This window comes from Ciona intestinalis, chromosome 9 (assembly GCF_000224145.3).
Source record: "Ciona intestinalis chromosome 9, KH, whole genome shotgun sequence".
In the NCBI taxonomy this organism is placed as follows: Eukaryota; Metazoa; Chordata; class Ascidiacea; order Phlebobranchia; family Cionidae; genus Ciona; species Ciona intestinalis.
The window spans coordinates 607,902-622,097 of NC_020174.2; the positions used below are offsets into that span (position 1 = coordinate 607,902).

At 37.8% G+C, this 14,196-nt stretch overlaps 3 protein-coding genes and 2 non-coding genes across 8 annotated transcripts in view; 2 read left to right on the forward strand and 3 right to left on the reverse strand.

Annotated features, from left to right (window-relative positions):
* LOC100186247 (syndetin) overlaps nt 1–2,567 on the forward strand; it is an 11,654-nt gene extending 9,087 nt beyond the window's left edge. Inside the window, exons 20-22 of the mRNA XM_009861244.3 lie at nt 1,137–1,217; nt 1,579–1,677; nt 2,026–2,567. Coding sequence (XP_009859546.1) covers nt 1,137–1,217; nt 1,579–1,677; nt 2,026–2,245 — 400 coding nt within the window. The 3' untranslated portion in view covers nt 2,246–2,567. The remainder of the gene's footprint in view (nt 1–1,136; nt 1,218–1,578; nt 1,678–2,025) is intronic.
* Nucleotides 2,394–6,103, reverse strand: LOC100176315 (cytochrome P450 2J6-like). The gene is made up of 2 exons (XM_002130355.5): nt 3,686–6,103; nt 2,394–3,439 (listed from the first exon to the last, which is right to left on the reverse strand). The coding sequence occupies exons 1-2, from the start codon at nt 4,206–4,208 to the stop codon at nt 2,553–2,555; spliced, it is 1,410 nt and encodes a 469-aa protein (XP_002130391.1). The 5' UTR covers nt 4,209–6,103; the 3' UTR covers nt 2,394–2,552.
* Nucleotides 6,104–9,545: 3,442 nt separating this feature from the next.
* trnaf-gaa lies at nt 9,546–9,618 on the reverse strand. The gene has a single exon. It is a non-coding gene; the product is annotated as a tRNA-Phe (tRNA).
* Nucleotides 9,619–9,623: 5 nt separating this feature from the next.
* On the reverse strand, nt 9,624–9,697 carry trnai-aau. The gene has a single exon. It is a non-coding gene; the product is annotated as a tRNA-Ile (tRNA).
* A 507-nt stretch (nt 9,698–10,204) lies between these two features.
* Nucleotides 10,205–14,196, forward strand: part of pf16 (protein) — a 5,668-nt gene continuing 1,676 nt past the window's right edge. The window contains exons 1-9 of one of the 4 annotated variants that reach the window (XM_009861230.2): nt 10,205–10,354; nt 10,499–10,594; nt 10,811–10,977; nt 11,344–11,527; nt 11,973–12,178; nt 12,466–12,639; nt 13,073–13,225; nt 13,528–13,719; nt 14,119–14,175. In XM_009861230.2, the coding sequence (XP_009859532.1) occupies nt 10,330–10,354; nt 10,499–10,594; nt 10,811–10,977; nt 11,344–11,527; nt 11,973–12,178; nt 12,466–12,639; nt 13,073–13,225; nt 13,528–13,719; nt 14,119–14,175 (1,254 nt within the window). In that variant the 5' untranslated portion in view covers nt 10,205–10,329. 4 annotated transcript variants of the gene reach the window in all.

The window sequence follows — 14,196 nt, forward strand, 5'->3', positions numbered from 1 at the left end:
ATATATGGGCAGGGCAATGTCCTTCGATAAGTCAAGCCAGGGAATTTGGGACAGTTCATCTATGGTTTGCAAACGCTTGATTTATTACTTTGTATTTCAGAATTTGTCTTGCCAGCCAGTTTGAATTGCTTCATAAAAACTTAGAAGAAATGATTCCTTCTTCTAAGAAAGCTTTTCTGCAACAATTCTATTCACAGGTTTGTATGGAAGTTTATAAACAATAAATATTTTATGTAATCTGCAATCAGATTATATCACAGCGGTCACAACATCATATCAAATTATATCATAACCGGTATTGACAGCGAGCATGAGGTGCTTGAATACATAAGTCCCCCCTGTATATCATGACAAATGAATTACTTTATCCGCGCGTGGCTGGAAAAGGACAGTTGTGATAACACAATTGTTCTGTTTTATACACCTCGTATCAGCTTAGTTACCACCATAGCTTACCTCCATTTTACCTCCATATGGTTACCACGTATGTAACTTTGTGGGTGATTATTTTTTTTTTGGTTTTTTCATTTTTTTTATTGTATGGCTGATAATTTGGACAACCTGTTAGTGACCACTGGGTTGGAGCAAAGAAGACGTAAATAAACTACATGTTATATCTCAGACGGTCCGTGCAACAACTGATGTCCGCTACCCTTCCTACCTTGGCATCGCAATCCACTCGGTTGACGTGGCAACCACTGTTAATAGGATGTCTATGGTGAATTGGGACGTGCGTGAAATAATGTCGCAACACAACAACTACGTGGATTTACTCCTAAATGATCTTTCTAATTTTAGAATCACTTTGTTTGGCTTAGTGAGGTATGTATCTAATTCTATAATGTAGTATGGGTTTCCAGTCAGGCATTCACTCTTATCCCATTTGCTAGTAAAAAAAAGAATATTTACAGAATTATATAAGTGCATCCCTCGTGCTTTAATTGTAAAAAAACATGATTTAGTATTATGACATATTAACATCTAGCCCCCACTCTACTATATTTAGCTTTAATATAATGTTTTGTAAATATATGTAACAAGTTTCGTGTGTAATGAAACAGTAACCGTGGGTTTAACTTTCGAATTATTAAAGTGTCTATATCTTCACCAGTGCTTCCATATTTTGTATATTACAGAAGTGTTCGTCTTCCTGATGAAGTAGTGAAAGTTATCTGGCAACACTGTATAACAATATGCAACCAAGCTTTTGTAGAAGGGTAAGATACCATTACAATATTATTATCATGAACTCATATTAACTTTATTGTATCATCGTTTAACCCAGCGTAACTTTTGATTCGACAACAATTCAATATCAGAACTTTACATCCACAATTTCCAACCCGTAACCCCTACCCTATGTTAATGTTCTGATTAACTTTCTGACAGTTTTTCATATAGTTTTTTTAAGTTAAAATCCATCTTAAGACCCAGATATTCCGCAAAGTTTCTATTGCTTGACTAGCTTTTAAACATCTGGTTTAAAATTGGGGGAATACCAAATATTTTATCTATCTCAAGAATTGGACCTTTTTTAGCTTTAGCTTATACAAAATTAACATCCAAATATTTTCATAGATTTTCGAATGTAAAGAAATGCAGCAACGAGGGCAGAGCGCTGATGCAACTTGATTATCAACAATTCCTTATGAAACTAGAAAAACTCACAAATATCAGGTGAGTTGTCATATTATATTGATTGTAGTAATAGTTTTTGATAGGTGTGTGTCTTTGGAAAGAAAGACATGAATTGTAGTTGTCAAATTCACCATAATATGGATGGCTGTCACCAATCACAATACTTACTTCTTGCCCACTGTTAAATACACACGTTTTGCTCCCGGTTTGGCCAAAAGACCTTGTAACTTTATCCTCGCGTGGCCGGAAACGACAGTTGTTATAACACAAGTGTTGTTGCATCTCGTGCCAGCTACGAGTTACCATGTATGTTACCTTATCCTCTATCAAACAAAAAGCTGCAATAAACCACTTCATTACCCCACATTAATCCCCCTTTCTTTCCAGGCCAATCCCCAACCGTGAATATGTAGAGTCTTACATTAAGGCTTATTACCTCACTGAGACCGACCTGCACCAATGGATGAATAATCATACCGAGTACAACCATAAACAACTGACAGCTTTGCTCTCTTGTTCGGCTGCAACATACACCTCGTCAAGTTCAAACAGGAAAACAAAACAACGCATGATGTCATTAATTGATGATCTCACCAATAGGAAGTGACATCATAATACTTCATCCATCCTATAGTAGAATGTATCATTGTGATGTCACAAGGTGTTGTGTTGTTTATGTAATTCATGATGCACTTTATCTATTGTGACGTCAAAGAAGATCGACGCTTGGGTAATTCCCCTAAAAGAAGACCAAATATGGGTGAGCAATTTTATTGACAGCTATCTACACACTGGTTCAAGTAACGTAAAAAGTGGAACAGTTTTAAGTTGTCACAAATTAAATACAAGTTCCATCTTTCACAAAACGTCATCATCGTACGGTGCAATAATATATTGTTTCTATGTCAATACAATTAGCGCTCCTCTGCCACCAAGTGAACGTTGACAGGTGCTAGTACTGACGTCATCAAACCGGTCAGATCCGGTTCTACCTTATCTTGATCGAACCGAAACCGGAATCCCCGCACTAGGTTAGTTAGGAATATAAACTGCTGGTAGATCGCTATCTGACTCCCCAGGCAATATCGAGGCCCGATAGAAAACGGCACGATCTTCTCGCTTTTGGTGAATCCCCCATCCTCTGTGACGTGTCGCTCCGGACGGAATTCTGACGGCTGCTTCCACCATTTTGGGTCGTTCTGTATTGCCCACAAGTTGGCTACTACGCTCGTACCGGTTGGTATGACGTAATCTTTAACCGTGACGTCACTTGTGGCTTGATGACGTAACGAAAGGGGAAACACCGGCCTCAGACGTGACGATTCATGCATGACAGCTCTTGTGTATGGCATAGAATCCATCATTGACGTAGTGATGACGTCATTGCCGGCTACACTTTTCACCTCTGCCGCCATTTTTTCTTGAACTTGAGGATTTTGGGCGAGAAATACAAGCGACCAATGAACCGTGGTTGCCATGGTATCGGTTCCCGCCATAAATAGGTCGGTCAAGTAACAAGAGAGCTGTTGATTGTTGTAAACTTCGCCGGTCTCCCAATCCTGAAGGTTCTGCAGCATCCCTTCGATCAATTTTTTGCTCCCTGTCATTTTTTCTTTCACTTGCCGGACTCTCTCCTTTCCCTTCTTCTCCAGCATTCTCTCGTATGCAACCGATGACCGAATTTGTGGGAACATACCAGCCATGAACTCCATAAAACCATTACCAGCCTTATAAACGGGATCTGCCAATACCTTTGACAGATTTACTTCATCTTGTTTGTTCATACCTTCAGAAGGCTCTCCTGCAACGAAGATAAACGTATAAATTATCAAATTCATCTTATTCTCAAAGCGAATAAATGAGACCTATCTATTCTCGCGTAACGCATCTATTTATGCTATTTGTAACACGCGTGTAGTAGTGTCGTGCATCGAAACCGATATCCTTTGATTACGTTGTGGGCGGTCTAACCACCAAATCACATATATTACACTACATTAGTGGGAAAGCCAAAGATATATCAATATTATGCGGAATCCCCGCTCACCGTAAATAATGCTCTTTACGATATTAAACGTTGGTACAGCGAGATAGTAACCCGCCTCGAACGATCCCTTTGTTTCCCGGATTCTACAAATCATTTTCTTGCATTCTGACGTCATAATCTCTTCTGTATTCACTTTCCCGAACCCTTTGAGCGTTTTAACGCGAAGTTTTCGCTGTTCCTGCCACTGTGGAGAATAATCCGCGAACAGTTCGTTGTGGTTGGCGTCGATGAATCTCCCCGACAGGTGGTTCCCCTGTTTCACGAACCCTTCGCTTGCAGCTTCGTAAGTGTTGAGCACGACTGTGCGGGTATTCCCCCGAGTAAAGAAGAAAACGGGGCCGTAGTTTTGCCACCCCCAAACCGCTAGGGTGCGCTCTAGGCTACCCAGAACAAAGGGTACACTCCCTAGAAAGGGTAATCCCCTTGATCCCGGGGGAAACTTCTTTGACCCCTTTTGTTTCACCCAGCTTGCTGCGACAACAGCTATTGCAGATATGACGCAAACTATTATGACGTCATACATGATTAATTATGACAAAACAAATTCTAGCAAATCAACCTGAAACAAAAAAATAAAATTTTTATTTATTTAATAACTAAAAGCGTCTCCCTGTAAGTGTACAGGGTGTAAAATAATGAATAGATCGATGAACGCATAACTTGTTTATTGTCGCGTCGTGGGCCAACGATAGCACGGGAATCAGCGTTGAGTCCGGAACCTGTAAATCTTCTGGGCTGGCGGAAGCCCCCCTAACAGACTGCCGTGCTCAGTTTTACAGCAACAAATCCTCCTGTGGCCCGGTTGTTCTATCTATACCTGTTTGTCATACCTGCGGTTTGCGACTCAAATAATTTTCAATCTCAACGGAAAAGAAACGAAACAAAATATACAATTTCAATACGGTGGATAAGTAAAAAAAACACAATAAATAGTCAAAGCGACTACACCCTAAACGCCTATTATTTTTTGTCTTTCCCATTGCGCGAGCTTCCTAGTCACGCCACCGAATCACACCAGGTGTCCATAGGGCGTCCGGTAAGCCGCAAATAAAAGTTACGACACTAATGAATTTACTTAGTTTTGCCCCATTAGAAAGAACGAATTCAAAGCTCGCGTTATCGCTACAATATAATCTGCATTCACAAACAAAACGACCAATCAAACTCGTAGAAAAATATAACTTGCTCTTAAATATAAAATACTTAAAGGTTTAAAAGTATTTTTCCATTGCGTGCTAGTGTTAATGACCTAAAACGTTTAGTCACGTCTGATTAAATAAGTTAAATATATAGTAGGCCAAAGAGATGGTTTTAATCTCTTTGAGTAGGCTATAGTCCAGCACAGTTCGGATTATCAGCGTCGCCTTTTTAAACCGATACCCTAATTTTATCCATCTAATTTTGATTGTATACTTGCGAAAAATTACTGAAAAGTTTTTTATCCCCCCCAAAAAAACAAATAAATGAAAGGAAACTTCGAGTAACTATAGCCGATTCTGGCTTAAACCCCAGCAGGCGTGCCATTTTTACAGTTTACCTATATAGAATATAAGCTTACTTGTACAAAACAGTTCCCCACAAATTCCCTCTGTTACATGCTTGTCCATCACCCGTATGATCGATTACGTCCACGACATGTCGTTTTAATTTTACCCAAACTTCTTCGCACGCCGTGCATACGGTTGCCACTTTTTCCCCTCGAAACCAATAACGCAAGATTGTGGTTATACGTTGGACATGCGGTGCTTTCTAGTTAGTAGTGGTTACCAAACGTCTTGTCTTGGGGTGAACATTTTAAAATTTTAATTTTCACTTTTTTTTAATTGCAAAAAATATTTAATACGCGCACTATCTGTAGCTTGTATAATACCCACAATTAAACCTACAATGTTAATGCCCATTGTTTTAGAATTACCATATTTAAAAAGAATCGTGTCAACATTTGCCAAAGAAAATATAAACTAATAAAAATTGTAGTTTTTATTCTTATCCTTAAAAAAATAGTATTTTGTAGAATACAAACTGTATCTGCTGCTAATAAAATCACACTTGAATTACACGCGTTTTGTGCACGCGAATCGGCAAACCAAAACTGCATTTCTTTCATCTTATCGTTTGCAGCATCTGTCCATCCACCTGGCAACACTCAACAGACACTCTTGTAGGAATTACGTCGATCGTGCAACACGACACTTGTATTTACCTGTAACATCTGGCCATACTTGTGTATTGTAATATAACTGCGGTTTTCTTTCACGCACGAACACAAGTTAAACTATTTTGTTTCCTTAGCGGCCTATAGCCGAACCCAGTGAACACATACAGCGTGCCCGCTTCCGAATTTAACCATGTGTGTGGTCGCATCGTGAGCGATTTCTGTTTTTTTTTTCGTTTATATACAATTTCTTGTCATCCATATATAGTAGGGTGGGGGAAGATGGGACACTTTTTCATTTTATTTTCTTGTCCCAAGTGATGACAAACAAAGAAATGTCAAAGAATTATAAAACCGTATCTCACGACTCTCATAGACCGTTGTTAATTGTTAAAAACACGATCAGAATATTTGCTATTGTGTGCTAAAGGTGTCCCGTCTTCTCCCACCCTACTATACTATACATACATATATATATATATACATATATACATATATACATATATGTACATATATGACAAAAAATGCCGATAAAGTGCCATGCCAATGGACACGTACGCCAGCAATGGTGCCAATGTCGTGACTATAGAACCCGTATATTCTGGGCGAAAAACTTACCCGTTAAAAACTGCTGTGGCACATCACGAGTATTAGTTTGGACGTGGGTTTTAAAACACCAAATAAAGGATGACAGCACAATAAATGTTTAAATAACTATATGCTATAATATCAATCCATAGTTGTAATAAATAAACCAAGCATTCAGATGTAATGTTTGTATTTAACCGTATCTGCTTATAAAGACTGACGTCTCATTTGATAAAATAATGTCAAAAATCTGGTTTATTGCAAATTTACGTTCCGGGGCCAGATGGTCGAATGTCTCAAAGTTTCACGCTGCCTCGGTTTAAAACGCGTGACAAACAAATGCGTATGATTTCTATTTGATAGCAGAGTTATATTGCTTGTAACTTTAACGCTATTTTGAACGGCAAGGTCTGTTGTATGACACAGGTGTTTTTACTATAATATAACATTGCGTGGAACCTACACGAAGAAATATTAGGATTTTGCGGAATGTTGGAACATGGATTGTAAAGGCTTATGGCACAAATATATTGCATTTAAGTTTAATTATATTAAGCTCGGGTAAGATGGTTCGTGTTTTAGTTTTTTTTTTTCTTGGCCCATTTGGTAGAAAACAAAAAACATTTACAGCGTAAACATAACCGTATATGCTTACGCCTCCAACAAAAATGTTTATCGCATTGTCTTTAAAACGATTATTTTGTAATAAATATAACGTTTCAAAGTTTGGAACCTGTACATCAACCGTACACTGTGTATAGACATAGTTGCGATAAAAATGTTCTATGACAACAAATCGTATTTTATTCAATGACCTCAAAATTCCTGACCTAGTTTCGTTTAAATAAAGCTTCTTTTTTACCGTTCTCGGTATTTCAATGACAAACGTTTAACCTTACTCAAACCGCAATAGCTTGTTTTACCCACTCCAAAATTGGGGTATCCGCGATATTTTTGCTGTTTTAAACGAAACACCTATACTATGACGTCACTAGTACTGCTCGTGACCTCTCACCTACAAAGGTGAATGTCATGGCGGTGTTAGGTTCCCCATATATACAATATCTTCACAATGTTATAGCGTTCACACCATTAGCTTATACACGATAGCCAGAGCTTCACGCACGAGTTCCAGTTTCGTATCTCGTCCTTGCACGCAATCCGACAGCCTTAATTTTCAATATAGTAGAGTGGGGGAAGATGGGACACCTTTAACACATAACATCCAAATATCGTGATGGTGTTTTAAACAATTAACAACGGTCTTTCGGAGTCATAAGCATACGGTTGACTAATTCTTTAAATGTTCTTTGTTTACTACCAAATGGGACGAGAAAATAGAATAAAACGGTGTCCCATCTTCTCCCACCCTACTATATGTAGATACTGCTGTGGGAAAGATGGATACCGTTAACACGTAATACAGTAGGGCGGAGGAAGATGGGACACATATTCATTTTATTTTTCGTCCCATTTGGTAGTAAACAAAAACATCCAAAGAATTATAAAACCCTATCTTCACGATTCCCAAATACCGTTGTTAATTGTTTAAAACACGATCAGGATATTTAGATATTATGTGCTAAAGGTGTCCCATCTTCCTACTCCGCACTCATATACCCAATATTTCCGAATCGTGTTTTAACAATTACCAACGCACTTTAAATCACGGAGAAACAGTTATAATATTTTGGGGTAGTATGGGTACCTTTAGATTAGCACATAATACCCTATATTTCTTAATCGATAAAATATCCTGAGCCTGTTTTAAACAATTAACAACGGTCCATGTGAGTCACGAGGATATGGTTTTTCTTTGAATGTTCTTTGTTTACTACCAAATGGGACGAGAAAAAGAATGAAAAGGTGTCTCATCTTTTCCCACCTTACTATATGTGTATTTGGGAAACGTTTTAATTTCAGTTTAAGTTTAGTTCAATGGCGTCAGCGGATATTCCATGTATGTTTAAAACACCTGCCTGCTTTATTGGGCGTGGGGATTATATATACGACCTTGCAGTGAACTAAAACGGAAGGTTTTGACAGGAGATAGCGTGGCACTCATAGCGACATTTGTAGAAAGGCTAAGACAAGATTATTGGTCAGATTTTGACCCTGAAACGTGAATTCTTTTATAGAGAAAGATTTTATAAATTTCGTGCTAAAAGATTAAACGTTATTGGATTACTTTTCCTTCTAAATATTCATAGGCGGTTCTTTTCCACGTCGGTATTTTCTAAAAGCAGCATCAGGGTTCAAGACCTTATCAGTCTTTGATATTCTGGTAAAATTAATATTCTGCACCAGCTCTTGGTCACGCGATAATCTAAACAAGTATTTCATTAAGCCTATACTTGAAAGGTTATACATTTATAAGCCTTTCAATGGTACTACTATCGAAGTTTTGTTTATAGTAAATATAATCTGTTTTTGCCCTGGTATAGTTGTTGTTATACATGGGTTAATTATGAAAAGGAAAAGAAAACAATCAACCACAAAATTACATACGTGGTAAATAAACGGGTATACGAGGTGTATGAAACAGAACACCCGTGCTATATAACGACGCTCGTTACCCTGCCACGCGAGGATAAATAAGTCAAGTTCAAAACAGCCAAATTCACATTTTTTAACCCTACAAGGTTTTGCTGTCAATCTTAAATCGAGTTCCAGAATTTTCGTCATAATACGTTATTGTCCCTTGCATCTTTGTGACGTTATCGATAAGATCTCAAATTGACGTCACAATATCGCAAATTGCTTCATTTGCACGCGAATGCGTGAGAAATTAAATTAGTTAACCAGATGTCTGGTACATAACTTGGGCGAGGCTTAGTATCGTGTTTCTTAAACCTCTGCTTTATATGAGTTAAGTCTCGTAACTCGGTTATGATAAGATCTTAATTTCACCGGCATTCGCCCCCCTATATACTTTACTTTGTGCTTCGTGGTTGCTGGTACAAGTAACGGGTTGAATCAGTCGTCTGCAATAATGTCAACTCCAGTTCGTTATGATGTTTATCAACGTACCAAACACTCCAACCCGTAATTTTGTGGAATTTCGGCGCATGCAAAATGAATTTAATGAACTCGTTAAATATTTACCGTAAAATACATTGCCTCGACCCGGGATTGAACCAGGGACCTTTAGATCTTCAGTCTAACGCTCTCCCAACTGAGCTATCGAGGCAGAAGTGGCCAGTACGGGGATCGAACCCGCGACATTCGCGTTATTAGCACGACGCTCTAACCAACTGAGCTAACCGGCCGACGAGGTTCCACGCAGAGAAATGTTACCAGGGGCACAGCCAGAACGTTGGTAAGCATAGCACGAATAGTTTGCTTTGGACATACCAATTCTACAGTCAGTTTAAAAAACATACACGATATTTTTATTTAGCTCCGCTGCAATTAGGCCTACTGGGCCAGGAACTTGTACCTGTCACAAGTGTTGTTTACTATACTATAATAAACATTTTTGTTTACCAAAGTTTAATAATAGTTTCGAACAATCAAAGCTGTGTTTTTTTTTAATCTACTTTGTTTTAAGTAAATACATAATAAAGACTGCTGGCGACTCACCCAACAATGACGCCAAACATTTTGGCCAGGACCAATTTGTTTAATCACATTATAGCAACTTGACTAGTAACTTGTTTTAAAAAAAATATATCCTGGTTAAGTTTATAAACCATTAGAGTATCTATGTATAAACAAATTTAAAATATTATTCTTTATATGTTATCTCTATTACCCTTTTAAAACGAAGGTCTCCCTTTAAGCTTGTTGCTAGGTAACCACCTATGTATTTTGAGTCCTGCGAAACGAAATTTCTGAGAACGCTAGAACATTTTGTAAGCCGACAGGCATATTATTTTAAGAGTACATTTAAACTGCCAAGATGAGCCAACGGCAAGTTTTACAAGGTAAATGTTTGTATTTTTTATGTCAATTTACGAAGCAAATGTTTTGTACAAACTGCAGAAACAATAAAATTTGAAAAAAAAATTAAGACAAAAATAGAAAATTTTATATTTTGTAAAACAATAACATTATCTTAATTTTAACAGTGTTTGAGCAATACCAGAAGTCCAGAACTCAATTCGTTCAAACAATAGCAGAGTTGTCCACCAGACCTCAGAATATTGAAACTTTACAAAATGCAGGTAAATACAACAACCAAAACGACTGAAAAATAAAAACAGTTAATATAATATTGCTACTAAATAATTCTATGGTAAGCCAGATATTTCATATGTGTGAGGTCCCACAGTTCAGGCAATGTCTGAGACCTTGGATGTAGGCCAAAGTTTGCATATTACCGTATTTTAAGTTAACCAACAGGCCTACACAGCTTAACAAACCACATTTTATACTTGAAGGTGTTATGTCATTATTGAGACCACTTCTCCTTGACGTGGTACCAACTGTACAACAAACAGCAGCCCTCGCTTTAGGACGACTTGCTAATTATAATGATGACTTGGCAGAAGCTGTAGTCAAAGGAGATATTCTACCGCAATTGGTTTACTCATTGGCCGAACAAAATGTAAGATGTCTCAATTGTTTCTAACTTTATGCACCTCATTGCTGACATTCTTTAACCACCTACAATTTCTGTATGGCCCAATATCTTTATAGAATTAATGTATATGATTTATCAGAGCCACCCTTTTTCAGATGTTTTACCTGTTTTTTTATTTGCAAAGGGATTTGTAAAATTGCCTTAAAACAAAAAGTACCTCTCCTATTTTGTCATTTCATGATCAAAACTTTCCATTTTACACGTTATTGCGTTTTTACGTGCTATTGTCCTCAGGTTTAACTAACATTGCATAATTTTCAATATTTTTTAAATGACAACTTATTACTATTAACTTTGAATTGTCTCATTAAAATGCACTTTTCTCCACAGAGATTCTACAAGAAAGCTGCCGCGTTTGTTCTTCGAGCTGTAGCCAAACACTCCCCACAACTTGCACAATCAGTGGTTGATTGTGGAGCCCTGGATGCCTTGGTTATCTGTCTTGAAGAGTTTGATCCCGGTGTAAAGGAATCAGCAGCATGGGCACTTGGTTATATTGCGCGTCATAATGCAGGTTGTTACATCATTAAGGATCTTTATTTCTTGTGACTAAACAAGTTTGGATCTTTATTGTTATTGCCCACATGCTAGGTCGCTAGGAAGTCCGGCTTAAGTTTATGCCTCGTAACAAGAAAGATATAGGCCTGTAGAATTACCAGTTATAGAGATGACATTATCTTGGCTAAAAGATTGTGTATTTAAGTATCACAAGCTTCCCTATGTTTACGAAAGTTTGACAACTATGTCCGTGCACAACTTTTTTGTTAAGCTTGCATTTATCACAACTGTTATACCACTGATTCTGGCAACAAAGTCATTCCCACAATCAGTGGCGTCGATTTTATAAAAATGTAGGGGTTGCGACATAAAACGTATTAGCTAGAAGTCGGTTTGAAAAACACGCAAAATGCGTTGTAGTAAAGGTGGTCCACAATACAGAATACTTTATTTGTTTCCAGAATTATCACAAGCTGTTGTGGACGCCGGGGCCGTCCCTTTGCTTGTGCTTTGTATTCAAGAACCGGAGTTATCTTTAAAAAGAATCTCAGCGTCAGCCCTTAGTGACGTGTGCAAACATAGTCCGGAGCTTGCACAAACTGTTGTGGATGCGGGAGCCATCGCACATCTTGCTCAGATGATTCTTAACCCTGATGCTAAACTTAAGGTATTAAGAACATAGCTGTAATAAATGAGCACATAAGATTAGTGAATGACATAGTTCATGTTCCAAGCCGATGGTTTTAAATCCTACATTCTAACAACCTATTGCTAAACTTTAAGTAATAAAAGTGTCACAGATAATAGGTCAACTCGGATTTAAATCCGTAGAAAAAATTGTGTTTGGTTCTGGCCTGTTAATCTTTTTTTGAATTTTCTCTTTTTATAACATTAACTTGTTCTTTGCAACTTTAATGGGAGATATCATCATTAAAACCTAACTTTCCCGACCAGCGTCAAGTGTTCTCAGCATTGAGCCAAATCTCGAAGCATTCAGTGGATCTGTCAGAGATGGTGGTTGAAGCCGAGATCTTCCCAGCCGTCCTTACTTGTCTCAGGGATCCAGATGAATATGTGAGGAAGAATGTCGCCACTTTGATCAGGGAGATCGCTAAACATACACCAGAGGTGAGGAGCCTATAATGTTTTACCTCTGAATGAATGAATGTAACTTACTTTATCCTCGCATGGCCGGAAAACAACAATCGTTAAATGAGTGTTCTGTTTCATACACCTCATGCCAGCTTACGAGTTTCCAATATAAAATTATAGAGAACTGTGACACAATATATAGGTAACTGTAGCTGTTAATTCTAGTGCACTGTAGCATAGTGGTTCGTGCCTCTGCCCTTAGCCAAGAGGTTACATATTCAAGGCTTAACGCTGCAACCATTGTGAGTGTGTTTGCCCTTAACAATAATTGCTCCAACCCACAACAAAATGCTGTCTCCTCGTTAAAGATAGCTTAGTTAATTTACTACCAATCTTTTGCTTTTGATTGCCATAATTTATATTTTAAACCACTTACAGTTAAGTCATGACACATCTTGTTGTTCCACAGCTTGCACAGCTCATAGTAAATGCTGGTGGAGTGGCAGCCATTGTAGATTACGTTGGTGAATCGAAGGGTAATGTTCGTCTACCTGGTGTCATGACACTTGGTTACATTGCTGCTCACTCAGATAACTTGGCTATGGCTGTTATTGTTTCAAAGGTAAGTCTTGCAGTTAATGTGATAAACTCTGTGAAACTGACCTCGATCTAGTAGGGTAACAGAATAACAGGATATTTTATTGAAAATCATGCACCATGGCCATGTACATTCAATAAAATCTTGCCACAATCCTATTTAGAGCAATGTTTTGACATTGTCAACTTTATCATGGAGACATCAAAATGTTTTTACTAAACAAGTTGCTGCAACAGCTTTTTAGAAGTCAATACAACATGCTATGCCCATCTCATGGCAAAAAAAGTTTTATTTTATTTGCTTATAAAGTAAACTTATAACTTCAGGGAGTAAATCAACTTGCTATAACTCTTGCTGAAGAGAGCGAGGATCACATTAAGGCCGCTGTTGGTTGGTCCTTGGGACAAATAGGTCGTCATACCCCTGAGCATGCAAAGGCAGTTGCTGTGGCTAATGTTCTGCCTAGACTTCTACAACTTTACTTGGCTGCAAGTAGCTCCGAAGATCTCCAAATTAAGGTAATAGTTACAACTAAGCTGTACAGTTAATTAGGGGGAAACCAAGGACTTTATTATACTAGTAATTGTAACTAAGCTTTACATTGAATTAAGCGTACACTAAATCAAGTAAAGTAAAGCTGTACACTAAACGCTAAATGTAAACTAAATTAAAGCTTGTATAATACAGACATGGCAAACTCTTGTCTGCAATTTTTTTTTATTTTTCTCTAAGTCCTAAACTTCAGGACCTAAACTGACATACACTAGGGACCTGGGATCAGGTTCAGTTGGCTCATTATCCTCAATCCGTTCATAATACAGTAGTATAGATTTACTTTGTTTTTTATTCGTATCCAACATTCTAAATATAATTTTCCCTTGTTTGTAAAAGTCACTTTACAATTATGCTTGTTTTAGTCCAAGAAAGCCTTGAAGAACATTCTTCAAAAATGCGTTCATCTTCAAGCACTTGAGGCACTATTACACGACGCTCCT

What these genes read in the sequence shown, in the direction of transcription:
- LOC100176315 (XM_002130355.5), bottom strand. Translation starts at nt 4,208, where the DNA reads ATGTATGACGTCATAATAGTTTGCGTCATATCTGCAATAGCTGTTGTC. An exon ending in CGTAAAGAGCATTATTTACG is followed by an intron (nt 3,440 to 3,685) that starts GTGAGCGGGGAT and finishes TCTTCGTTGCAG; the next exon opens with GAGAGCCTTCTGAAGGTATG.